This window comes from Sceloporus undulatus, chromosome 6, assembly GCF_019175285.1.
Source record: "Sceloporus undulatus isolate JIND9_A2432 ecotype Alabama chromosome 6, SceUnd_v1.1, whole genome shotgun sequence".
In the NCBI taxonomy this organism is placed as follows: Eukaryota; Metazoa; Chordata; class Lepidosauria; order Squamata; family Phrynosomatidae; genus Sceloporus; species Sceloporus undulatus.
In genome coordinates, this window is record NC_056527.1 from 15905759 (window position 1) to 15932629 (window position 26871).

Here is a 26871-nt window from a genome sequence, read left to right on the forward strand (position 1 = left end):
CTATTATTGATGAACCAGTGGAAGTACCAGGCTCTGACTGGCTTAAAAACCCTTAGTCTCTTGCTCAGCCAGTGCTCCCTTTTCCTTCCCACCCACTTTTCTTTTTAAAAATTCTTTGTCTCCCCCCATATTTATCCAGCCCATACCAGTTTTGCATGGGTTGCAAACCCATTTGTTGGTCCCCTACCTCCTTGCTGTTTCTCTTCTCTTCCCTACTCTTTTTCTCTTGCACTGGCCTTTCCACTACATCAATGTCCATTCAGCCTTTCCATCCCCTAACTGTCCACTCCACCCATTCCAAACAGCCAGAAATTTCATTTTCTCTGTGTTGCCTTATTTTAGTTTGCCAAATCCAGGCAGTCTGATTTACACAGTGAGAAAATTATTAGCTCATTTTGCAGATCATGTGGTTTGTTTTTGAAAGGACTTAACTAGTACACACAGTGCTAATTTTCCATTCTGAAGTGCTTCAACGTTGCTTTATAGATAAAATGATAGTTCTCATTTTGCGGACAGGATTTGACTCCAGCACAATGACTGATACTGCTCTGTAAGATTTCCACAGAGCATGCTGATATAAATTAGACCCTCTCCCCATTTCTGAACTATTTTCATCTGGCCTGGGGAGAGCCCCCCCCAACTGATTTCTGCTGCATGTTGTTGTTGCTGAAGGTTCCTAAAGACAGTGATGGTTGTTAATGAATGTGTCTAGAGACTATGAGGGTAAGGTTGTCTTTAGCAGTTGTGGCTGGAGCAACATTCAGGTTTGGAAACAATGGCTGAGATCATAAATTTAGGTTATGAAGTATAAATCCTTGCACGAGGAGTCAAGCATTGATTGTACTATACAATATGACCCCTGTATCTGTGGGACTGGTACTCATGGTTTCACTTACCCACGCCCAATAGCAATAGCAATAGCAAGTACATTTCTATACTGCTTACCAGTGCACTCCCTAAGAGCTTTACAATATGTAAGCTAATCGCCCCCAACAAGCTGGGTGCTCATTTTAGTGACCTACGGAAGGATGTCAGGCTGAGTGGACCCTGGAGACCTGCCTGGGATTGAACTCATAACCTTGTGGCTGTGAATGGCTCCAATACCAGCATTTAACCACTGTGCCACCAGGGGTCCTAAAAATATGTGCAAAAATATGTCCTCTCTAGGCATTTTCTAGGTCCTCCATTGTGATTCTTTTGTATGCTTCTGGCAGAAGCAGTTTCACTGGAAAACCTAGAAATGCCAAGAGAAGTGCTCCTTCTAGGAATCTCTGGGCCCTCCAGTGCAACTCTATGGTCAACTTCAGCTGGAAGTCATTCATTTCAATAGGGTTTATGATTATCTGTGGTTTTGTGTTTCCAGAATAAGTCCAGGTATACATTCCGCACAGTTACTGGGGTCATACTGTATTCAGGGTTAGCCCTGTTGACCATGCAGGAAGATCCAACAAAATCCACAAAGTAGCAGTACCTTTGTTGGACCAACTCCAATTCATAAAATGTGTGGTGTTATACAAGCTTTCACTGGCTTCTTCCTCAAGTGAAGATGTTTAAAATTATACAAGAGAAGAAAAGTGATGATGTTAAAGTTACAAGCCTACATTCTGTTTCAAATGTTACTCTATTGTCAGTTAAGATGGTATTGCGGGATCTCAGTGTAGGCATCAGCCAGTTCCCTTCTTGGCCATGTGAAAACCAGGGACAAAGAGCAATAAAAGGCAGGCCATAAAATTTCAGTTTCATCTGTAACAGAAAAGTAACTCCCTTGAGATCGAATTGCCCCTGTCCCGTGTGAAGCTTACTGCCGCTTTCTTAGAATTTTGGATTTGGATTGTGCTATTTAACTCTTGTGTTGAATATGTGATGTAAGGATACACAAAGGCTGAGAATGCACAACCGCATGCAAAATTACATATGCACGACTCTGCTTATGTTGCCATGAACTGAATAGTAGTCCAACAAGAGCCCAATCAATACATTTTTGCTGCTTTTCTGATCTCTCTCTCTGTACTTCTCTTAGATTTAATGTTAGTATGACTTATTACTGGTATGTTTAATCTTAGAGGTATCATTGAATCTTTTGTTGTTGTTCTTTGCCTTCAAGTGGTTTCTGACTTAATGGTGACCCTAAGGCCATAAGTATATCTCAGGTTACACAGCAATAAAAGCTTTGATGTAGCAATTGTAATATATCCACAAATTAAAGTTTCAATGGGTTGTTCCTTCACAATTCTAGAGTAGCTGGATCTCAGGGTTTTGTGTTTTTTTAGTACAGCCCATATTCACTCTGTTGTCCAGATAGCTGCAACCTCTCTTGGTTTCGCTTCATGGTCCATTATTTTTTAACTGGACTTGGATTTGATTCAACTTCAACAAGAGGACAGCCCTGTAGCTCTTTATTGTATAAAGTGAGACACATGTCTACTTTAAATGTGACTTGTGAGTAATTATCAGTCTAAGGGCTGAAACAGTTTTACATAAGAGATTTTATACAAGATAAGCTGATCATCAGCAGAGAAATCCAGAAGTGCTATGAGTCTGCTGAATCAGAGAGTGAGACAACTGTCTTTCTTTGTTGGGGTGAGGCACAAGGGAGCAGTTAGCAGATAGCTATATGGAGCTATTTCATATCCAGCCAGGTATTTTTGCACCCTTGTCAACTGGAAGAGCATAGGATTGAATGTGGAACAATTCTAGAGTCCTCTGCATGTGCCAGTTCCTTGCTGTATTGGCAAAAATATATAGTCTTGTAAGCATGACTTAACATGCCTTCCTCTAGCTGTAATTCATGTGAGCTCATTATTTCCTGTGCCATTCCTAAGCAGTTATCAAAGCAGTGCAGAGCAGCAAGGTAAAAATAATGCCATAAAAATCTAGCAATAAAACCATGATAAAACATTAAGTCAGTTAGGATGAGGGCATGTATATGTTGTTAGACAACTTGCCTTGCCAGACCACAAGGGACACTTGTCCTTGGTAATCTGGGTGTGAATTTATTTTCTCCTACTGCACTTCTTGTTAAAAGTGAGTGTACTGATAGAAAATTGTACTCTTGAGTCATACATTAGATTCAGGATATATAAAACCTTCAGGCGTTTAAATATGCTCACTCTAATCAAGTTGGGAGTTCATGAATAGATGAAATCTCAGCTTGGATGACTGGTTGAACCTTCTTATTTAAGAGTATACCCTCCAACATTTTGCAGATGACAATTGAGACACATGTGGCCAAGCAACAACAGACAGTGGTCAAGATGGTGAAAGTTATTAATGAGGAAGAACACACAAGTTAGGAGAGGCTGCAGTAATTTGTTTTTGCCTAAATCTAAAGGAAAAGGCAAGACTCTTTCCACCCTTCTGCTTTCTCACCACTGAGTTAATTGAGTACAAACTACTTTTGCAGTTTGAATTTAGTTTGCACCACCTGAAATTAAGCCAGGACGGAGTGGGAAAGTGGGAGGAGGAAAGACAAACGGGGACATTTTAAAGGCAGCTGGAAAAAGGGAGATGGCAGAGGATTAATCAGGATGGTCCTGTTAATCTGGACAGCTAGAGAATATGTAACAATAGTTTACCTTTCAGAAGGACCAGCTATAATCAAGTTCATTGCCATTGATGAGATTAAACATTTGGGTCATCCTGGTCACTGGTTTGTGCATGTGATCCCAAAAGGAAGATTTGGGTTCCATCAGCGCTGCTGTGGAGTCCTGTGGGTGGGCTATCAAGCTGCCAAAATGGTGCTAACATAAAACAGGGGCCAGAAAGATGTCTCATCTGGGTCAGGGACACTTACTTACTGGTGCATAGCTAGTACAGACAATTCCACTTTCAGATATCCTTTCATAAATCAGGTTGCAAATGACTGGCCTTTGTTGCTCATGCATTGCAAAACAAAAGGCTTTTGAGTGCTGTATCACAGCATGTGACAGAGGAAAAAGGTTACTGGCATCCCATTTCTAGTAGTTCAGACTTTTCTTCTGAACTAGAAGAATTTAGACAGAGAAAGCTTTCACTAATGCAGTGAGGCTAGAGTGGGATTTGGATGGTGTTTGGAAAGGGTACTTTATAAAACTGTTATCTTCAGGTAGACTTGAATAATTTTGAATAACAATTATTTCAGTAAAATTTATAAAAGTAATTATCTTCATGTAAATTTCATGTGGGCTCACTCTGCCACATCATTTACCTTACTGGAAATAAACCTCTTTGTGTTTCTCTTTCATGTTCCTGGCTGTTGAGTCCTTACATATCTATGAGTAGAACACCTAAATAGCTGTGACAAATCTATACTGAATCCATGCAGTGAGACTGTTTCCCTTTTTTGCTGTGTAATGACTTGGGGACTTCCTCAGTGGCTTTTTGTTTTAAACACAGCAGGTGTTCAACCATGTCTTGATATCTTACATGGGAATACTATAGTCACTATTGGTCTACACTGCTCTAAAGAGTGCATTGATTCAATCGTTGATTAATATCAATGTAATTATAGCAACCCAGCATATGATTCTATTGCACATTATATTTTCAGTGGACATGACAACTTTTTTGAATTAAGTAATTTAATTAAATAAATGTAACTATTTAGATCCTTCAAGTTAATATTGGTTAACACTGGTAACCTTGCTTCTCTTTGCTTCTTTTTTGCAGGTATGAATGCAGCTGTCCGTGCGGTAGTGCGCATGGGGATCTATGTCAAAGCAAAGGTGTATTTTATCTATGAGGTTGGTATTTACATTTGTTGCATGTATATTCCCTGCTAACATTTAATACTGTGCACCAGTTGTCCCCAGTAAAATGTGGAATGTTGGCAGAAGATGTAGGGATAAACCAGGAAAAATTCCTATTCTTTATCTGTCCCATAGCATTACATGCTTGAATGAAAGTACAATGAAACTGTTTGCGATCAGCAAAATATGGCTTGAGAGGAGGGACTTTTTTTCCTGTCCCCTCCAGACAGTTTTTTTTTTTTTTTTTACTTTTGCCCTTTCCCTTTCTCAGTACCTCCTCCATCACGGAATAGGCATGTTCTTTCACTCTGGTCCATTCATTGTCCCAACCTCAGTTGACCTGTGCTATAAAGCTCATTGAGAGAAGGCTGCCTTCTGGCCTCCAAACCTAACTTGATGGGCTCCTAATAATAATGTGGAACAGTCTCATTCCAAAGTAATCAGTGGATTACACCCTGAAAAAAATCACTTGATCAAATTGCTCAAAGGTCTGGAAACCAAACCATATCTGGAGTGACTTAGGGAACTGGAGATGTTAAGCCTGGAGATGACTGAGAAAGTAACATGACAGTTAGTGTTATATATCCAAAGGTATGCCATGTAGAAGATGGAGCAAGCTTGTTTTCTGTTGCTCCAGAGGTTAGAATTTGAACCAGTGGATTCAAAATACAGAAAGGGAGATTCTGCATAAACGTTAGGAAAACCATATTTTCTGTAAGAGCTGTTTGACAGTGCAATAGATTGCTTCAGGTTGTGGTGGGGTCTCCTTTGGAGGTCTTTAAACAGAGATAGGCATCTCTCAGTTTAGCTTTAGTTTTGCATTCCTGCATGGCAAAAGAGTAGCCCTTGTGGTCCCTTCAAACTCTGTGATTCTGAGGTATGATTGAAGCAGATTCTGACTGTTTTTTCTACTTTTATTTCTTTTTAGCAAAAACCCTCTTTTTCTTGGATTCTCTTTTTACTTCTCTTGTACTTCTTCAATTTTAATTTTTTACCCTAATTTGTCCTTGTGTATACTGATTAGGACTTGAAATAGAAGTAAAAGAACTGTAGAGTCCCCAACAATATTTCTAGCTAATTCATTTTGCTCTTACCCTTTCTTTTCTCACATTCTTCTCCAAAAGAGGAAAGAGGGACTTGGGGCAAAAAGAAGACATCCTGCGTGCGCATTTCCCTCATAACTTTGATGTGTTATTTGAGGAAACTAACAAAATTTGGAAGCACTGTTCTCCATAAACACCACTTCTGGGATTTGAAGCCTAAATTGAATAACCATCAAATTCTGGGCATTTTCTGCTCTTATTGCATTACTTTCAGTAGGATGTGTACTTCAGTGAGCATCTTTGTCAAGTCCTGCATTTGGATGCACATCTGAGGAGTGCCCATTTACAGGATATATTTCTGGTAATGAGGAAAGCTGGGTTTGGCTTTGTTTTCTAAGCCAGTGGAATCACTAGGAATATTAGAGAATAGCGTGTGTGTGTGTGTAGGTGTGTGCTTCAGGTCATTTCCAACATGGAGACTCTAAGGCAAACCTATCATAGTGTTTTCTTTGCATGTTTCTTCAGAGGGTGTTAGCCATTGCCATCCTCTGAGGCTGAGAGAGTGTGACTTGGCCAAGGTCATCCAGGAGGTTTCCATGGCAGAGCTGGGATTCGAACCCTGGTCTCTCAGTATCATAGTTCAGTGCCCAAACCATTACACCACGCTGGCCTGTTGTGTGTGTATGTCTTCCAGCACTAATCCTAATGCTTTACATCTGCATCCACATCTAATTTGCTGGGTGGTATCTGTATATGCATCATTTGAAAAGATTTACTTGTAGTTAAGTCTGTTTGCATGATGCCATAAACTCCCTCATGGAGAAAAGTGCAATGAAGTGTGTTAAATGCATGTGTGAATTCCTCAAAGAAGTCCACTTCACAAGCCACACAAAGATTCCTTTGCATTTGTGAGGAAAACTTCTAGCTTTTGATCATGGTATATTTGAATGGATGTAATTGTGGTGGTGCAAGAACCATCTTTTAATCTGTCTGGTTCTTTGTTGGTTGCTAGCCAATGCCTCTCTGCTGTATAATGCATCTATCAAAAGCAGGAAAACACATGAATATGCAAACCAGCATGCACTGTGCTGTACAGTCCCTTTGTTGTATTGCCACAGCAACTGGACTTTTTATTTAGTGTCTCATGCCAGCATTTTAAGTTTCTCTTCTCATAAATATTTTGCTATCCTTGCTTGAATGAAGCATGTTTTTAGGGATGCAGTTTTCTTTCCTTAACTCTGTCAGAGTACAAAGCTGTAAAATAATGTCTCAGATTTAGTCCTTAAATTAGCCCTGTATACCCAGTGCTGTTTTTCTACAATCTTGGGTGACTCCTCTTTAAAAATAGTTACTTATTTTGAATTCAGCAAAGTCTGATGGGCCAGGGACACTGGTTTTTCTTTGCAGACTCCGTGACCCACATGTTGCCAACAAGCCTCGAAGATAATTCCCCAAATGTTTGGCCCAAAACTCACCAAATCCTCCCCCGTATCTCACCAAATATTCAGGCAAAATCCCCAAAAAGTCCCGTAATGCTAATATGGCAATAAAACGTAGCCCTAATTGAATAAAAATAATTGGAACTTATTTCAACTCTCAAAATTACCATTAAAACCAACCAAAGAATCCTTCAGTCCTTCTAATACCTTTAAGATGTTTATTTTGACATGAAGGGGGTCCAGGAAGCTTTGTGCCAAATAAAAACATGTTCGGCTGCAACCGCACTGCAGAAATAAATCCAGTTTGACACCCTTTTAATTGCCATGGCTCAGTGCTAGGGAATCCTGGGAATTCTAGTTTTCGGAGACATTTAACCTTCTATCTCAGCAAACTCTGGTGTGACAACAAATTACAATTCCCAGTGTTTCATAGCACTGGGCCATGGCAGTTAAAACGGTATGAAACTGGATTGTCTCTGGAGTCTGGAGTGAAGATGCAGCCTGAGTTGAGTCCAAGACACACTGCAGAAATAATCCAGTTTGAGACTGCTTTAGCTGCCCTGGCTCGGTGCTAGGGAAACCTGGAAATTGTAGTTTTGTGAGACATTGAGCCTTCTCTATCAGAAAGAGCTCTGGTGCTACAACAAACTACAATTCCCAGGATTCCCTAGCACTGAGCCAGGAGAGTTAAAGCGGTCACAAACTGGATTATTTCTGCAGTGTGTTTTGGACCTTAGTTATTAAAAATGCTCAAGGTCCAATCCATACTGCAGAAATAATCCAGTTTGAGACTGCTTTAACTGCCCTGGCTCAGTGCTAGGGAACCCTGGGAATTGTAGTTTTGTGAGAAAGAGCTCTGGTGCCACAATGAATTACAATTCCCATGCACCTGAGGAAATACGCTTAAGTCTAGGAAAGCTAGACTTAAGAGGGAGTCAGGGGCTGAGAGACTAGAGAGCGTTTTCCGTTGCTCTGTAGCCAGCCTCGATCTCAGAGTCAGGGCTGGAGCTGAAATGGGCAAAAGTCACCAAAAATGCACTGAAATAGAGCCAGGCACCAAAATCAAACGAAAAGCTCTGAAAAGTCCCTGTTTTTGTGTGAAAGTCACCACATTGGCAACACTATCTTGCACATGTGTAGTGCCTCTTTCATAACCTTCTATAGCATTCTAAAGCATTTTGGAGACCAGGGTTTGATTCCCAGCTCAGCAGTGAAACCCACTGGATGACCTTGGGAAAGTCACATACTCTCAGCCTCAGAGGAAGTGCAGTGGCAAACCTCCTCTGAACAAATCATGCAAAGAAACCCCCATGATAGAGAAGTCAGAAATGACACGAAAGCACAACAGCTCCTGCCAAAAATATTGTACCAGATAGATAGGCTGCTAGGGGGAAAAAAAGGAGCCTAACTCACCCTTCTTTGGTCTTAGCTACTTCTTTATTATACTGTATATCCTTTTGAATATGTACCCAAGCTCTTTCATCGTAGAAACTATTAACATTTATCTTTAATATCTATTTTACAATATTTGAAAAAAAACCCCACCATATTTCTCTAACCTCAGAGCTTGGAAGTAACAGGCTAAAAGTAACCAAAACTGTAGCTTTAAAATTTTTTAAGGAGAATGTGGTAAGTTTCTATAATGAGTAATATTTGTTATGAAGTCAAAGGCTTTCATGGCCGGCATCCATAGTTTTTTGAGGGTTTTTCAGGCTATGTGGCCATGTTCTATAAGAGTTTCTTCCTGATGTTTTGCCAGCATCTGTGGCTGGCATCTTCAACTCTTTGGAGTTGCTGTTGTTGTTAGTAATGTTTATGCACTAGCTTCCCCAATAATATTTTAATGGTCCATATTATGGTTTTCTGACATTCTGAAAAGTATAGTGGCTTAGTAGTAACCAGGTTTCCCAACCTGTTGCCAGATGGGTTGTGATTCCCATCCCCTAATAGTCATTTTGGTTGGATATAATGGGAGTTGCATTCAGCACCCCTGGAGTACACCAGATTGTATGAACCTGGTGTAGACAGTATATTGTCTGCGGTAGATGGACCAAAGGGCAGCCTCAGCGTAAGTTTGTACCAGTAATGGTTCTCCTGTGTATTATGAAATTGTAATGTAGGTCTTGTTTTTCTTTTATTTATTTATCTTTTCCAAATTAAGGTCTTGTTCCAGCCATTTCCCAATAATGTGCTTTTTATAAAAAATAAAGAAAGCCAGGGATCTGGGCCAGAAAATTGTATAAACTGGCACCAGGTCACACAGCAAGAATCTAGGTAAAATCTGGCCAAGCAGGCAATATAGCAACCATGCTTATAACACAAAGTGAACCTCAACCACTGATATCAGGAAATGGAAACTTTGAAATGGGTGGTACATCTACACACATTCAAAATACAACTACAGTCTGCCCTTTCTTTACGCGGGGATCAGTTCCGGACTCCCCCGCATAAAGCGAATTCTGCCTGTGCTCGAGCCCCATTTAAATGAATGGGGCTCGTGCATGTGGCAGCGCAGCAGGGCGCACACCCCATTATTCCCTATGGGATGTGCTGCCCCTTCTCTCAGCATGGCTTTCAGCATATGCTGAAAGCTGTGCAAAGCATGCCCACATATGACGCTGACACACTGTACTCATAATCAGAAATTTTATTTCAGGTGAGTTTGGAAAGGGAGCTAAAACAGTGAGTACTGCAGATCTTTGGAAATATGCAGTATCAGAGCCCTAGGTTAAAAAAAAACCCTCCATATATCAAAACAGAACAGTAATATGAGAAATAGTGACACTGTGATAAAATCAGGACTGTCACTGCTAAATGGGCAATGGGAGCATACAGTATTAGGACACAGTCTTATTCTTTTGTATTATAGAATCATAGAATCGTAGAGTTGGAAGAGACCACAAGGGCCATCCAGTCCAATCCCCTGCCATACAGGAAATCTCAGTCAAAGCATCTCCAACAGATGGCCATCCAGCCTCTGCTTAAAGACCTCCAAAGATGGAAGCTCCATTATGTGCCTACTTCATTAGTAGAAGAAAAACTATAGCTAGGATGTCTTTAAAATGCATGTCCTTATTATAAAGAGGTGTCTGTTGAAGGTACCAGGATATAATCGGAGAAATCCAGTGCTGTGGCATGTAGACCAGGAAATATGAAAGCACAGATCAAAAGGACAAACACTTCCCTATTTCACATCAGAAATCAATCTTGGCATGATGGAAATTGGCCAAAGTTTATAGTAGAGTTTTACTACATCATGCCTATACAGGTTGAGTCTCCCTTATGTGAAATACTTGGGACTGTTTGGAATTTTGGATTTGTTTGGATTTTAGTATAAATATATTTGCACATACATACATACATACATACATACATAACAAAATATCTTGGACATGGGATCCCAATCTAAACACAGAATTCATATATACCTTATGTGCATAGCGTGAAGTTAATTTTATACAATATTTTAATAGCGTTGTGCATGAAACAAAGTATGTGTACAATGAGCCATTGTAAAGCAAAGGTGTCACTATCTCAGCCACCCAGGAAAAAAGTTTGGTTTTTGAAATATTTTTGATTGTGGAATTCCAGTCCAAGGGAGACCCAACCTGAACCTGATATTGTGACTTCTGAACTTTTTTTTTGAACGTGTGGGTTTGTGGCTTCATTGCTTAGCTGATTTTGTAGGTCAGTGGTTTGTAACATTCTTCTGATTGTTTAAAAAGTAAAAAAAGTATTTTTGATACTTTGATTAAAAAGAAAGGAATTACTCTACAAATTTAGCTATAATGGTAGTTAACTACTTTAAAGGCCTTGAATCTATATACCCCATAACTAATTACATTTCAAAAGTAACTTTCCAAGTTCTGGATTTATGTTATTAGAACTGGAAGTTTTAATTATCCAGGAAAGGGATTTGTAGAAAACTTAAGGCCACACAACAAGTGAGGCTGAATTACATTGTCAAAAAATAACTAAAAAGATAAAACATGGAGAGAAAATTCCTAAAGATAAGTTTCTTTGGGACTCCTCCTTTAGAAGAGAGGACATGTACAATGTAGATATCTGCCCATATTTGACCCTGCATCATGTGTAGAAAGCAGTTTGTGCATAAAGAAACAGGTATGTGAAGACAAAAAAGGGCCCTAAAGACACAAGATTTGTCTAATCTTGGAAACTAAGCAGGGTCTGTCCTGGTTAGTACTTGGATGGGAGACCACCAGAGGTTGTAGACTATGGAGCTGTGCAAACAGCCCTGAAGGAGCAGCCTCCTACCGCCTCTTCTTCAGCTGGACCAGGGCCGTGGCAACCTCATGCTGCAATCTTGATTCGGCCCTTCCAGGGCACGAAAAGGAACCGCAAAAAAATGGCTCCTTTTTGCATCCTGAAGAGGCGCCTTCACTGGAGGGGTGCCATGACGCCATGCACCATATGTAGTGGCATGCACATCATGGTGCCCTGGGGGCAGAGTTGGGGCATGCGTCATCTGGATGTGATGCCCTGGTTTCGCCCCCACACCGGCCTTTCAACCAGTCTGAACATGGCCTATATTTCAGAACTGGGGACTGGCAAAACCAGCTCTGAGTATTCTTTTGTCCAAGAAAACCCTGTGAAGTTCATGGAGTCACCATAAGTCAACAGGCACACACATATCTAGATGACACAGTTGTATCCAGTAGAATACTAACACACTTTCCCCAAGGTAACTCTGATCATTGTTTTAAGAAGGGTTGCTATTTCTTTGTGTGTGTGTGATTTACTGTATTTTGCATTTGTGATATTTTCACTGGATTTAATGCAACTGTAGTCTCCCCCCCCCCCCAAAAAAAACCCAAACTCAACAGCAGTGGAAGGAAGTAAGCTGTAGATGATGCTAATGATAGCTGGTGCATTGTATCTTGTATGGTGTGAAAAAGCTTCCACCTCTGGAAATAATTAAAGGCAAATGAAATAACAGTCCTCTGAAGTAGATGAGTCACCATTCTTGTATTGCTGCGGAAGGGCTAAGCCTGAGAGTAGCTTGCCTCATACTGCCTGCAGCGATATGTATGTGTTGGTTTTACAAACATGAGATCTAAACTGGGGAGGTTCTGTAACTTGGCCAATATGCTGCACCACCCCTCTTCCTCCTGCAAGCTTTCTTTAAAATGTCTTTTTGTGGGAGGTACTTTTCCAGCTTTTGAAACAGAAAAGAGATGCTGATTGCTGAAACCATTATTTTTCTTCCTAAACTGTTCCTGGAGGAAGCTTTTTTGACTTCATTGAAGTTGCTTAAGGGTTTTGTTTTTGTAACAAGTGCCCACAGAAAAATCTTGTGGAACTTAATAGTCCTCCCTAAACAATAAAGAGAAGGAACTGCAGAGCCACACAATAGTACTGTTTGTTACATGCCAGTTAAATTTACACTATCAGCCATCTAGCCTTTAGTGGGAACACAAACAGTTATGCCTGTTAGAATTTTCTTTGGCATTGTTTTCCTTTGTTTCATCCTTTAAATCCTTTTGTTACATGCCCCTAAGTTTTACCCTTGACTTATCCAAGGGTCATATCAAAATCCATCATTTTGGCCACAAAACCTACCCTTGATTTATACATGAAGTAGACTTATAGTCAGGTATAAAAGGTATTAGAGACCTGAGCAGGGTTCTTGATGACCAGGGCTTATGGAAGTCACTCAGCTTATGGGTAGCTATGAATTGAAGCTGATTTGACAGTAAATAACAACAAAAGTAAATATTCTCAATGTAGCTTCCCCCCAAAATTCCATGATAGGTTTGCCTTAGGGTCGTCATAAATTGGGGGGGGGGACTTGAAGGCACACAACAACAAAGCTTTTAAAAACAAACAAATATTGAAAAGGATGTTGGTAACAGTAATTACTCAAGCATTACATCGAATACATTCAACTGATTGGTACCGTGTTGGAAAAAAATGGAGTCATTCCTTCCAGATACTATGGATGATCTTAGAGCAAACACATCATTGTAAGCTATACCAGGTTCCCAAATTGGAGTAGCCTCCAATATTTTGCATATTATGTTCATTTGTGTAATATGCAAAGTAAGTGTGATGCATGTTTGTACAGTGGACCTTTGTTATACACTGAAGTTTGGATCCAAGATCCCCTGTGTATAACAAAATCCATGTATGCTCAAGTCCCATTAAATATAATGACATAACAACATGGTGTCCCTTATAAAAAATGGGAAATCAAGGTTTGATATTTGAAATTTATACTTTTTTGGAACATTTTCAAACTGTGGGTGCTTGAATCTGTGTATAAGAAATCCGTGTATAAGAAATCCGTGTATAAGAAGGGCCGACTGTGTTACTCAAGTTAATCATATTTACCATTGCATTGTTTTTCTACTTCTGCCTTGACTTGATATCATAAACACTGATCTGAGAGCCAGTTTGGTGTAATAGTTAGAATGTTAGATTTGGTATAAAGTTCAAATCTTTGCTGACTTAGGAAACTTACTTTGGGGCTCTCAGTCAAATTTGTTCTTAGCCAAAACTGCTTTACAAAGTGGTTTTCGATGAGATAAATGTTGAGAGGAGGACCGTGTGAAGCATGTGAATGCAATGGTAAATAATAATAATAATCTGTCACACACAGCACTTCCTGGTGGTATTACATTATTATTATTTTTTTAAAAAAATCAGTGTTGTTGTTTGGCAAAAACATGCATAGGTGGAAAGAAAAACTTTACATATTTATGATAACATGATAGAAAGCTCTACAGGTCATATACTAACCATCACACTGGTTATGATTTCTAATTTGCTCTGGGTCTCAGCTTAATTATCAAAGCCTTTACCAATGCTTAGCCATATGTGGCAATTGGCATCTATCTTCACTAGTCATTCTTGGCAAGCAAGGAGCCCTTATTATTATTGTATGATCTGTAGAAAGGCCAAGGTTGAAAGCCTTTATTCAATTTAATTATCCATCTTTTTGGAATGTTTTAAAATCTGATCAAGTTAGCCCTGTTCCTCTATTCATTTTGTTAGTATTGCTGTCTTCTTCCCAGGTTATCAATGCAAATGTTAAATCTTTTATTTTATTTTATTTTATTTTATTTTTATCAGTGCACCATAAAATTCTGAACTAAAAGTGTCTGAATCCAGAGCCCATTGTCTAGATTTGTTTTATATACTGGATTTTAAGTGTACAGTAAAAAAGAAAAAGAAACATGAAGTTATGTGGAGTACATATGACATGGACATGGTTGAGCATATATATTAATATAAACTGATCATCTTTCCAAGAATATATTTTCTTGACATTTACTTCTATAAAATACATGTTAGTATCTAACTAATGCAGTAAGACCTTCTTAGTATTGAATTATAGATGGTGAATGTTTATCTTTCCAGTGCTGGAGTGTTAAGTAGAAGCATGCAAGGTCCAGGTTTTAACACTGTTAAATAACAACAGTGTTGTTGTTCTCCAATATTTAGCCCAAGTGAGCTGACATAAAAGTGATATTTTTTTCACCTTTATAAAAAAATAAAAATGAATCTATTGTATGTAGAAGATAAGTTCTCTACCAATATTCAGCAAAAGAAATCTTGCTTCAAATCATCTGTTTTATAATTCATGAGATCATGCTTATAGCTACCTGCCTGTCGTACTTTGTGACAGATTTCGATGCAAATACTGTATTATCTTAAATACCATTTAGTTGTACATGTTTCTAAGCTCCCCAAAATTGTTTTTCTTTTGTGACAGGGCTACCAAGGCATGGTAGATGGAGGTGAGAACATAGTCGAAGTGAACTGGGAAAGTGTTTCAAGCATCCTACAAGTGGTATGTATTGAATTGAGAATAATGTGTTTGTGAGTATTTAAGTAATTAATGTTCTTTTTAAATCATCCCCCCCCCGGAAGGCTGAAGGTTAAGTTCATTACAATTAAATCATATACCTTGCACAGCGTGAGTATTATGTCTTAGTTCTGTGCATCATTCTTTGAAAGTAATTCTTAACTATGCATATTTAGGATTCTTGCCTTCTGTCACCTCACAGAATTTCCAGTGCACATATGGCCTGCAGGGCTATCATGTTATATTTTTGTTCCCAGGCGAATGCTAGGAGAGAGAAATGCAGAAATGCAATTTATATGGGGGTTAGTTAAGCTTGAGCTTGGTCTCCTTATCCCTTTTTTAAATTTTCCTGTCCTAGTATGAATCATTTTATGATTGTTAATAACTAATTTTATGTTGCTTTGAGCTGTGCGTCGGTTGTGGGAAAATTTCATGCTTCTCTCCTGCTTTCTTTGGCCTTTCCTAGGCTGCTGTGACTCACATCACGTATGGTATTGCTAGTGCCAAGAAATGCCTTTCAACAAGTAGAGTACTAGTGCCCTAGTAAATAGGACTTGTTCTGGGGGCATATTTAGGGCACAGCTTTGATTCTTTTTTCCTCAGAAAGGAGAAAGGAGTACTATGTAGTCAACACGTGGCACAATTTCGGTAGAGAAAGTACCATGGCAGGTTTTTCTTATACGTATTAACACACACTTCTGCTATATGTATAGATGTATTATTATTATTATTATTATTATTATTATTATTATTATTATTGGTGACAGCATATTAGTCAGTGCCATTCATGTGATTAAGGGTTCAACAAATGGGTTTATGGTTTTTTTCTTAATTGCACAAACACAGCAGATCTTCTCTTTCATAAGATTCGTCTGATACACTGATTCTTTCTCACTTTCTCATCTCCCCCTGCTCTTTGCATAAAGAGCAAAATTAGTGTTAAAAGTATAGGGGAGAGAATACCAAGTAAATGAATAAGGAAGCTATGATGCAGTAATGTTGCAAGGTGAAACCAAATCAGGGAATTCCACTGGAGAGAACTGCTACTGTGTCCTATAGAGTAGCAAGTGTACTACTTATCATGAAGCTTGCCCTTCATGTTGTTCACTCTTCAGTAGCAATTGCTTTATTATCCAGCCTGTTATCTTTAAGTAAAGTTTATATATAACTGACTGCTGACACTAATTTTAGTCACTGCAGGCAAGCACGTGACAGTAAATACTGTGCCCTACATGTAAGCCAAGTAAATGGGATGAAAGTTTCTTCAATATAAATGATTGATTTTTCTCCCAGCCACAACTTTGTTGTAAGTATTGTTCTTCTGTGGTATTGACAGTGGACACCAGGCTTAGGTGGCATAAGATCTACAGATCATAACCAACTTCCTTGTTTTTCTGCAGCTTCTACAGCCATATGTTGCCATTTTGTGGTGAAACACACGGGTAACAGTTGTTCTTTAGGTGAAAGGAGTAGTAAAACTGCCAAGTAGCAAAGACTGCCCATGTAAAACTTGTTGAGCTCAAGCTCATGGCCCAGAACCACTGAAGTGAAATCAGAAGAGTGAGCTTTTGACACTAATTCAGAAGATTGAGCTTCTTGACACTGATTCTTTGTCTCTCTCTTGCAGGGAGGGACAGTTATTGGGAGCGCACGTTGCAAAGCTTTTCGGACCAGAGAGGGTCGTTTGAAGGCAGCCTGCAACTTGGTTAAATGTGGAATCACTAACCTTTGTGTGATTGGAGGAGATGGCAGCCTAACAGGTGCTAATCTCTTTCGTGAGGAATGGAGTGGACTGTTAGACGAGTTGGCAAAGCAGGGTAAGTTATATTGCCCTTGTTAAGCTTGTGCGAATACCAGTACTTTCACACTGAAAAATAATCTCATGTTACTAGAACACATATTCCAAGCTGTTATCTGATTTGGCCAAGAAATGTTCATTGTTCACTCATAAGAACATGCTAGTGATACAACCAGCTCAAAGTTCTGTTTTAAATATTGACCAAAGAAAGGAAGACATTCAGAAAAAGGGAGAGGCTGTGATACTGTTTCCCCCTTGCATCTCTTAAATTTATTGATTGTTGGCAGTTCCAACCATCACAATCTTAAGGAGACCCTAGTAACTTTGTACTCTTTGTTAAGAGCTTAGGCATGCTCATTGTTTAGGCATCTGAGGCACATGATGAGGCAAGAGAGAGCTAAAAGTACTCTCTTTTGGGATGGAAAAAACACTCTACTAAGAAGCTTTTCTTCCCTTTTCTTCTGTTGTTCCACCCCTTAAGCCATTTTTGCTACCATGAGAATTGGCAGCATATTCTTATTGCCCATTGTATCCTTCTGTCTGTCTCTCTGTCTCTCTCTCATTCACAATCTATATGTGTTTATGTGTGTTGTTCATGGCCCAAATCCAATTCTTCATCCCATCTACTTTTGGCTCATTTAATCGACTGTTGAATGGCAAATCAGTAAATCTCATTATTTCAGTGGTTGTATTCCAGAAGGGATTGGCAGTTGGGTTTAGGCCTATGTATGTATGAAACTGCCTTATAATCAGGAGAGAGTACGTTATTCTTTCTCCCTCATATTCCAGTGTTTTACATGCAAAAACATTCAGACATGTGATTCCTCTCCCTGCCGTACAGTCTAACTTTTTAATAATAATAATAATATGTTTTATTTGTATACCGCTTTTCCTATGATCAAAGCGGTTTACAGCATACATATGCATATACAACAAAGCAAGTAACAAACAAACAAACAAAAAACAAAACTCTGCTTCTCTCCCCTCAAGATGGAGGTCGGGGGGAGGGCTCTTCATCTTGGCAGGCGGAGGCCTGTTGTTTCCTGCCTGCCTCTCTCCCCTCAAGATGGAGGTCGGGGGGAGGGCTAAAATGTTGTCTTCTCAGTCAGAATATGCTAGAACTGAATAGACGAGTTCTAAAAGAGTTATTTTGGCATAAAATCAATTATCCATTGAGGAGCTGAACCTTTCAACCTGGACAGTGCCCAATGGAAGTGTTGCTCTTTTTGTGGGAATGAAGTGAAGGGGAGGAAGGCTGCTACCATTAACTATCAAGCAAAAACCTCACCCTGTTTACATTTCCCGTAATGACAAATTTCCCTTAACTTTCATCAGCCAGTTCAAGGGATGTCTAAGTTGTAGGATGGATGCACCTTCATTCAGCCCAGTGTAGATTGAATTGTAAATTCTAAGTGCCAAATTCTCATTGTCATCCCCTGTTAATCCCATTGTAAAATCCCATCTTAATTCCGTTCGTGGAATCAGTTCAGGTTGATCAAGTTGCTAATATTGTTGTTGTCCAGAGGCAATCAATTGGATTATATCTGTGTGGTTAAGCAAAATTTATCTGTTTTAATATTAAGGGCCTCTGTGTGTGTGTGTGTGTGTGTGTGTGTGTGTGTGTGTGGTGGGTCTGTACATGTGTTGTCTTGTCTGCATGTTTTTTGCTAATGCTCATAACATTGTCTGATGGTTGTGAGCATATGAAGCTACCTGGTACCAAATCAGTTCTCTAGACTAATGGGCAGCAGTTCTCCAAGGTACTGAGGAGAAGTGCCAGAACATCTACTTGAACCCCTTGACATGCAAAACATATGTGTACAACCACTAAGCAGTAGATCTTTTAAACCTGCCATTCTCTTCTAACTGCTGTACCTGTAAGTTAGCATTCCATGAAAAAAATTCATGTGTTTTAAAGTTTCTTTTTCTTTCTTTATCTAAATTGAGAACTCAACTCTTACAGCCACAAAAACTGTAAGAAATGTTTTTTCTGCAACTGTTTATTTTCATGTGAGAGTAGATGGGATTGTTTGTCAGACACTTCTGGATGTATATTTTGTGTTGCTTTCTTTGCAGGTGAGATTGATGAAGAGGCTATTAAGAAGTATGCTTACCTCAATATTGTGGGCATGGTTGGCTCCATTGACAATGACTTCTGTGGTACCGATATGACTATTGGCACTGACTCAGCCTTGCACAGAATCATTGAGGTTGTGGATGCCATCATGACCACTGCTCAAAGGTAATTTCATGCGGGGTTGTTTTTGCTTACTACTCTCTGCACAGTGTTGCATCTAAACTTGTCTAAAGGAATGTTCTTGCAGTTCAGTTGTGTTAGTATCTTCAAGGAAGACTTGGTATAGCTGTGAAGGTCATGGATGCTCAGTGTGATTTTCTTGAAGGCAATAGTGCAGCCCGAAGGGCACATATCCCCCTTGGATCCCAGTTTTGTCACCCGTGAATTTCTCCCAGGCTCCCAAAACTTTGCCCCCAAATCACACGTAAAGCCATTCAGTAGCATGGGAGCACATGAAAATACCTCCACCCTCACAAACACCTCAGAAACCTTTACTATACCCAAATACCACTGCTTTTCTCTACAGTTCCTCTCAAAATGGCTACAGGTGTTATTTCATGTCACAGAAGTGACATATCGAAGTTTTTCCATAATTCACTGACATTCTGGCCAAGAAAACCCTGTGATAGTTTTGCCTTAAGGTCACTGTAAGTCAGAAACGACTTGAAGGCACACAATAACAACAGATGATCTGAGTTAGCATGAAAATATGACTCTAATGCAACTTCTTACTATTGCTGACCTGGACATAATGCCAAAACCATAGTTTAATATGAAGTTATTAAACTTCAGACTTGGGAGTACATACAAGTCTGAAGTTTAATAACTTCATATTAAACTATGGTTTTGGCATGGAAATTGAAAAGATTAACATCTATTTCTTTTAATTATTCTGATTTATCACTGCATATGAAAAGAATAGATTTTAATAACAAGAAACGAGGTTTGAACTTTTGATTAGGATTTCTAAATCCATGGGTTTTGAATGTCATCCATAGTGTGTTTTTGTTTTCTTAAATGCCACTGAAATCCATGAGATGTGGAAACAGCTTGTTTGTGAGTTTGTTGCATTTGACATTGTCTGGACAGATGGAAATGGAGCTCCAGAAGGCATTTCTGGATTCTAGGAACAGCAGCTGAACCCTGTCATCACTTTGACTGGTATTTGTCACTTTACCAGGCATATGTAGTGGTATGAAAATGACTTTCAGATGTACAAAAGAAGTAGAGGGAAGTTGCTTCACATAAATCAGGTGCTTTATTGGTCACTGTTTCAGTGTTGCTTTTGTTTTCTGAAGTTGAGCTCTGCAAATTAACAAAAGAAGGAGAAAATATTTGGACTAGGGCCCAGGAAGACCAAGGTTCAAATCCCTGTTCAGCCGTGGAAACCCACTGGGTAACCTTGGGCAAATCTCACTCCCTCAGCCCCAAAGGAAGGTAGTGGCAAATCCCCTCTGAATAAATCTTGGCAAGAAAACCCTAGGATAGTGTCTCCATAAAGTCAGAGTTAACTTGAAGGCACAGCGCTACAGCAACCATTTCTTCTACTACTTTTATCTCTCTTAAATAAGATAACTTCATTAAACCATTGTGTAATGTATAGTGGTTTGCAATCCTAATTTTGGAGAGAAACACAAAGAACACTTTGCTTGTTCTGATTATAATGGCAAATAATAGTTTGCTGCAGATCAGAATTTAACGAGTAAAGGAGAGTTTATGGGAACATAAAAACATATGTGTTATGTCTGCAGTGCCAAACAATGACTTATTTTTCTCTCTCTAGTGCTTCTTGTACATTTCAGTAATATCTTGTTGATAATTTATTGTTGTTGCATTGATGTTAATCTTTCTTTTATTTTTATTTTTATTTAAAATAGCCATCAAAGGACATTTGTGCTGGAGGTGATGGGAAGACACTGTGGGTATGTACATCTAGAAGCACCCTTTTAGTAAAAATTGAAGAAATGTGCTGTTCATGTGCTCATTCAGATTTTCTGACTCCGTCTCAGGTACCTAGCACTAGTTAGTGCCTTAGCCTGTGGCGCAGATTATGTCTTTATTCCTGAATATCCACCAGAGGAAGGATGGGAAGATCACATGTGTGCTAGGCTTTCTGAGGTAATCTTTAAATGTTTTTCAAGCTGTTTTCTGAAAACTTCAGGGCTTCCTTAGAGTTTTTTTCCCCTAGCTTCACCTGTGTAAAGATCTCTAATGGCAATAAGGCTTTCTGGTTATTAAAAGGCACTTTGCAAACCAAGATGAGGGAGCTGTTTCATGAAAAAGAACTAAAAGTAGCCCAGTATAAAAGCAGTTCTGGCCACTTTTGTGTATGTTGAGAATTACATAAAAAATAACAGCGGAACAGGGCTCCACAGGGTGATTTCTGCTCATTCACAAACAGGTGTGGTTGTTCTAAAGTCTGGAATCCTGTTGGGGTACTGAAAAAATAGTCATGCAAATTATTGCACTGTTTGTGCAAGACGATACACGAGTCCTGCCCTTACAGTGGACAGTTTTGCCAAAAAAAAGCAAAAACAAAACACACACATCCATTCCTCTCCCTCACTTTTGATTTCATGGGTAGAGAGTTTTTTTGAAAGGTGTGCAACAAGTGAGTTTAAAGCTTTAGTGTCTGTTGCAATGTCTGTTGTACAGTGAGTGATCAAGGGTAACTGCACTTGCATTTATTTATGCTTTATTAAAATTATTTTGGCTTGTGACCAAATAGTTTGAAAAACCTTCTAAATACAGCCATAGTCTGTTCTTCAGTGGTTTGCTTCAGTCTTTCTTATGTTTCTCTTACTCTAGAACCGGGCTCGAAAGAAAAGGCTGAATATCATAATTGTAGCGGAAGGTGCCATTGATTCCCATAACAAACCAATTACTTCAGAACAAGTTAAGGATGTAAGTATTAAGCTGCCAATCATATCTCCTCCTAAAGTTATAAACAAATTAATGCTATTGTTCCTTGTAGTCTAAAGCTCATGTATACCCTCTGTGAACATTGTCCCCCTCCTTTTTTATGTTTGTCTTAGAATAGTTATGTGCTTCCCGTAAGTAAGGCTGCAGTCTAGTTTCTGCCTTTTCAAAAATGCATACAGTAGACCCTTGTTATACGCTGGGGTTTGGTTCCAAGATCCACCCTATATAACAAAATCAGTGTATGCTCAAGACTCATTAAATATGACATAGCAAAATGGCGTCCCTTATAAAAAATGGAAAATCAAGGTAAATTTATACTTTTTTGAACATTTTCAAACCGTGGGTGCTTGAATCCGTGTATAAAAAATCTGTGTATAAGAAGGGCCGACTGTAATTTAAAACACAAAACAAAACAACTCTAACTAAAGAGAGACAGATTTAAAACAGTGGTGAAGGCTGAACTCCATCAGAAATAACCTGTCATGGATCACAAGTCAGAAGCAAGTAGTGCTAAAGCCAGAGCCAAAGATAGGTGATCCAACTCTGATTCTGTCTCTGCCATCCCTTTCTCTATCACCCTCTTACTTCTAACTAACATGTTGCTAAGGAAGGGGTCAGATCCGTCTTGCAGAGGCCCAAAGGGATCAGTTGCAGAGGAGTTTGCACTCCATATGATGACAGGCTGAGGCCCACATGGGGCCTAAAGCAAAGAAAGGCAGATTGTCTTCCTTTGCTTTAGAAGAGTCTATTGAACAATTTCATTAACTTTAGCTCCTAGGGATCTAGCTCTTCAACGAGTACCAGTTGGGTAGCATGTTTTGATAGTATCCTTGAAACTTCAGGATATAGGTTGAGTCTCCCTTATCCAGTATTTCAGAATTCAAAATATTTCAAAATCCAAAATCATCTACATGGGGGGGCTGATACTCTGACACCCTTGCTTTTTGATGGTTCAATGTTCACAATTTTTTTCATGCACAATATCATTGGAAATATTGTGCATAAAATGAAATTCAGGCTATGTGTATGAGAAGTAAATGAATTTCATGGTTAGATTTGGGTCCCATGTTCACGATATCTCATAAATATTCCAAAAAAAAAAAAAAAGTCTAAAATCCAAAACTCTTCTGGCCCAAGTATTGCCATTAAGGGAGTTTTGTATTGGCCAGGGATTTTTGTAGTATTGAAAACCTTTCCTTTGTTCAACTGCTCAAAGCAATGCTTGAAAGTGTTTTGTTTAATTTTGACTGCTAGGTGGCAGATAACTTTCAAAACCTCTCAGTCATGAGATGGATTAATGTTCAGAGTAGTAACTTTCCAGAGTTGTTCTGGTCTTTCTAATCTGTCTGTGTAATGATTGCTTGGGAGCCCGTGGCCAGTATCTTGCTGCTAAAGCTGTTCTTCCTGCCCATGGTGACTCTCCACAGAATTTTAATCTAGATACAGGATGTAAGTGTTGAAGTACACATTTTCTATGTTAATGCCCCAGCAATATCTGGGTGTCAATTCTGCTTAGCTTTTCAGTCCTTATCAGCAGATGGCATCAGCTGCATTTTAGATCCTGACCATGTGTTGGGATGCAGAATGATTTTTAGGGTATAATACACTTCAAGGCCATAGTTATGTCTGGAAATAGAATAGCTCTTAACTACAAATACTGAAAATTATCAACTCCTGTATTATTCATGAACACAAAGTATGTGTTCTTTGTATGTGCTGGTATGTACACATGGGAGGAAGTTTTTGTTAGAGATTCTCCAAGCCATTCTGTATAAAACCTGCCTGAAACTAAGGCAAAGTCTATACTGACAGACATTAATATTAGAGAGAAGATAAAACTAGAGCATACCGTTTCAATAGTGCCTGTAGGAACTGTTGAGACTCAATTGTGATGCACCCTATGGAAACAGTTTTGATCTTACTCATAACAGTTGGCCAAAGGTTCCCACTGCAGACACTATAATAATGTCTTTATCTCTAAATGACATTGTCACTCAGTTTCATTTGAAGCCAAGCCTTACAGGCATGGGATCTAAATTGATTTCATATTCTCGGAATTACATCTTGAAATATTCTCATAGGATGTCAGACAAGATTTCTTCTGATGTTCCTTCATACTTTATTGTTCAGAGCCTTCTAGGAGTTTAGATGTGACAGATTCTGGAATGTCAATTTTCACCAATTTCAGGATGACTCATTAATTTGACACAAGGATTCTGGAGATCCTTAACTGAGTTTATATTGATGGAAAATTGGAATTTAGCTGTTAACCATTAATCATCTGCAGGGGCTTTGCTGGTCCTTTGTTAGCAAGATTAGCTTGCTGCCAGAGAATACTGTTAAACTGTCCTGTGTACATATTCTTCCTAGAGAACATAAAAAGTCCCTTTTATTGTCAATCCAATATCTACTTAACTGAGCATTTTTTGCAAGAATTACAATATCCAACTAATATCTAGGCAGCCGATGCTTGGACGTTTTTGGCAGCCCGTTCATAAACCATTGGTTTCTTCCAGTTCATTGATTATTATTGTAAGGGCAATGGTACTCATTAGCGCTGTTATCAAGTTGGACTAACCAGACGGAGCCAATAAATGGCAGGGAAAGGAATATCCTCCCCATTCTTTTTCAGATGGAGGGAGTAAAGAACCAAATTGCCAAATTTTGTTTTGCTTTGTTTTTAAGAAAAGAAAAATGCCAATATTATAGCAGATTAGTGCCATTGTTATTTGAGTGGTTTCTGTATAGTCCATGTGAGTTATATACCTGCCCAGAGCAATGTTCAGGAGCTTATAGAACTAGTTGATGAAATATTTTGACACAAGGAAGTCCTCAGTGAGCACACACCAAAGAACATGGGATTGAAAATCATCCATTTAGAGAGTTTTAGTTTGTGAGTAGCAATTTGTTAATCTGTGCTTGTAAACATCTGATAAAATGCTTGTCTGTTAAGTTGTGAAGAGATTATTTTCTCCTCTGCCTCCCTCTAGATTTCTTTTTCAATTTTATTTAACAAGGCAAAACAAAACAGTGGACCTAAAAGAGGAGGGGGGAATAAAGTACACAAAATCAGAGATAGTCCGTGAATAATAAATTAATAATAAATATCCCTTAGATTGAGGGATGTCTTAGATTTTATTTGATTTTTAAAATCTCAGTGAAAGTATACCAAAATTTTCTTCCCCATCTGCTAGGACCATATTGACAGCCAGAATAATGCAGAGTAGTTACATGCTCACTGTAGTATGTTACCACTTTGAATTCAACCTCGCTACCCTGTGGATAGGCCTAAATACCCTAAAGGTGCACCAGATCCCATCTGAGCTTGGAAGATAAGCAGGGTCAGTCCTTGTTAGTACTTGGATGAAAGAACCAGTAAATACCAGGTGCTGTAGGCTATATTTTAGAGGAAGGAACTGGCAAAACCACCTCTGAATATTCCTTGCCTAAGAAAACCGTATGAAATTCATGGGATTGCCATAAATTGGCAGGTGACTATAAGATATATATGTACGGAGAACGGTTTGAGCATTGAACTATGACTCATGGACCCATGATCATTAAGTCTTTTGCTTGGAATCGCAGTCAAAATAACCAAGGGAACTGCTCTGTTACATGTACTGTATCTATTCTTTTACTGTTACTTTCTGGACCAAACCACTCATATTTTAAGTGCATATTGTACCATACATTCTTACAATTGAACACACATTTGTTAGCTAAAGTGGGTGTCTCTCACCATCCTATTTTACACCCCCATCTTGATTGGAACACCACTTGCTGCTTTTACTGAACCTGTTTTCATGAAATGTGTAGTTTGACTCAATTGTTACCTTCAGCATCGTCCAGCTTTTGTTGATCTACTGTGTTTCCTTTTTGGCATTTGTTCCCCGCCCCCTCCTGGGAAATATCAGAAAGCACTGTTAATAGAAATGATGAGGAAATAGAGAAAAGAAATCTTTTTCTTCTTCTTTTGCCACCTTGAATACATTTCCCAATCTATTGTTTTTTCAATCATTGTTATACTATCCAAAGGAACGTCTGATTAGCCTATCCCAGCTTATTATCTATCAGCAGTGCTGCAAAACTAGCTGTTTTAGCACGATCTAGCCACAAGACCTTTCAGAACAAACTGTTACACTTAATTGTGGACTTCAGCCAGACAATGAATCAGAAATGCTATAAAAGGATAAAGCTCATCAGTTATGACTGTGTTGAAAAATTGTTCCAAGATGAGTAGGATAATTGTACGTCTACGTGAATAATGAGGAGGTCATAAACCTACATTAGCACAATGTGGTATTTTTCTCTGTGTGTTTGCAAGGATGGTGGAAATTCATACTCTGATAGACACAACTATCCCCTGGTCCTAATTCTTAACAATTTATGTTGCCAACATTTTTTCTCCTTCTAAAAATGAATTTAACTCACCTGTTGTTGGGGCCAACCAGAAGGACTTTTTCCTGTCTTTTTTCCCTACTCCTCAGATGTAGACAAGAATTCCTGAACTGAGAGATCTGTATATTGAAACCACTATATATAGTATGCTTTGTATGCTGTTGCATATAGGAAGTTTCAAATGATCCAAAGAATTGCACCAATGAACTGTTAACTGGAGCTGGCTTGGTAGTAGCAAGAACTGGACTGGAATCTTGCCCTGTATATTGAATAGTTGTCACACATGTACATGCAGTGATACATATATATTTTCCTCAGCTTTGTGTGATGGTTAATAAGTACTCTTCTTTGTAGTGTGAAACTGTCCAACAATTAAATTTCCATTACCCAACTATCATATTCCAGTTCTTACCAGGAATACTCCTTCAAGCTGAAGACAAATGACAGTTTTCCATAGTGTTGACATAGATATAGTAGAGCCATCTTTGCCAATCATGCACATACTTTTTCCTTTCCCCCTGCTTTTGCCTTTGTTCTGTTCAATTTCTCAGTAATGCCATCTTTATTTCTTTCACATTGTTCTCTAGCCATTCTTTCATTGTGTAAAAGAGATTAGTTTTGCCTACCAGAGAATCTGAA

The 26871-nt window shown here is 38.8% G+C and overlaps 1 protein-coding gene across 1 annotated transcript in view; it reads left to right on the forward strand.

Moving 5' to 3' along the window:
- LOC121934496 (phosphofructokinase, platelet) overlaps nt 1-26871 on the forward strand; it is a 73338-nt gene that overhangs the window by 13456 nt on the left and 33011 nt on the right. The window contains 7 exon segments of the mRNA XM_042475058.1: nt 4648-4721; nt 14945-15022; nt 16665-16854; nt 18912-19077; nt 20790-20834; nt 20922-21030; nt 21721-21816. Of these exon segments, the coding sequence (XP_042330992.1) occupies nt 4648-4721; nt 14945-15022; nt 16665-16854; nt 18912-19077; nt 20790-20834; nt 20922-21030; nt 21721-21816 (758 nt within the window).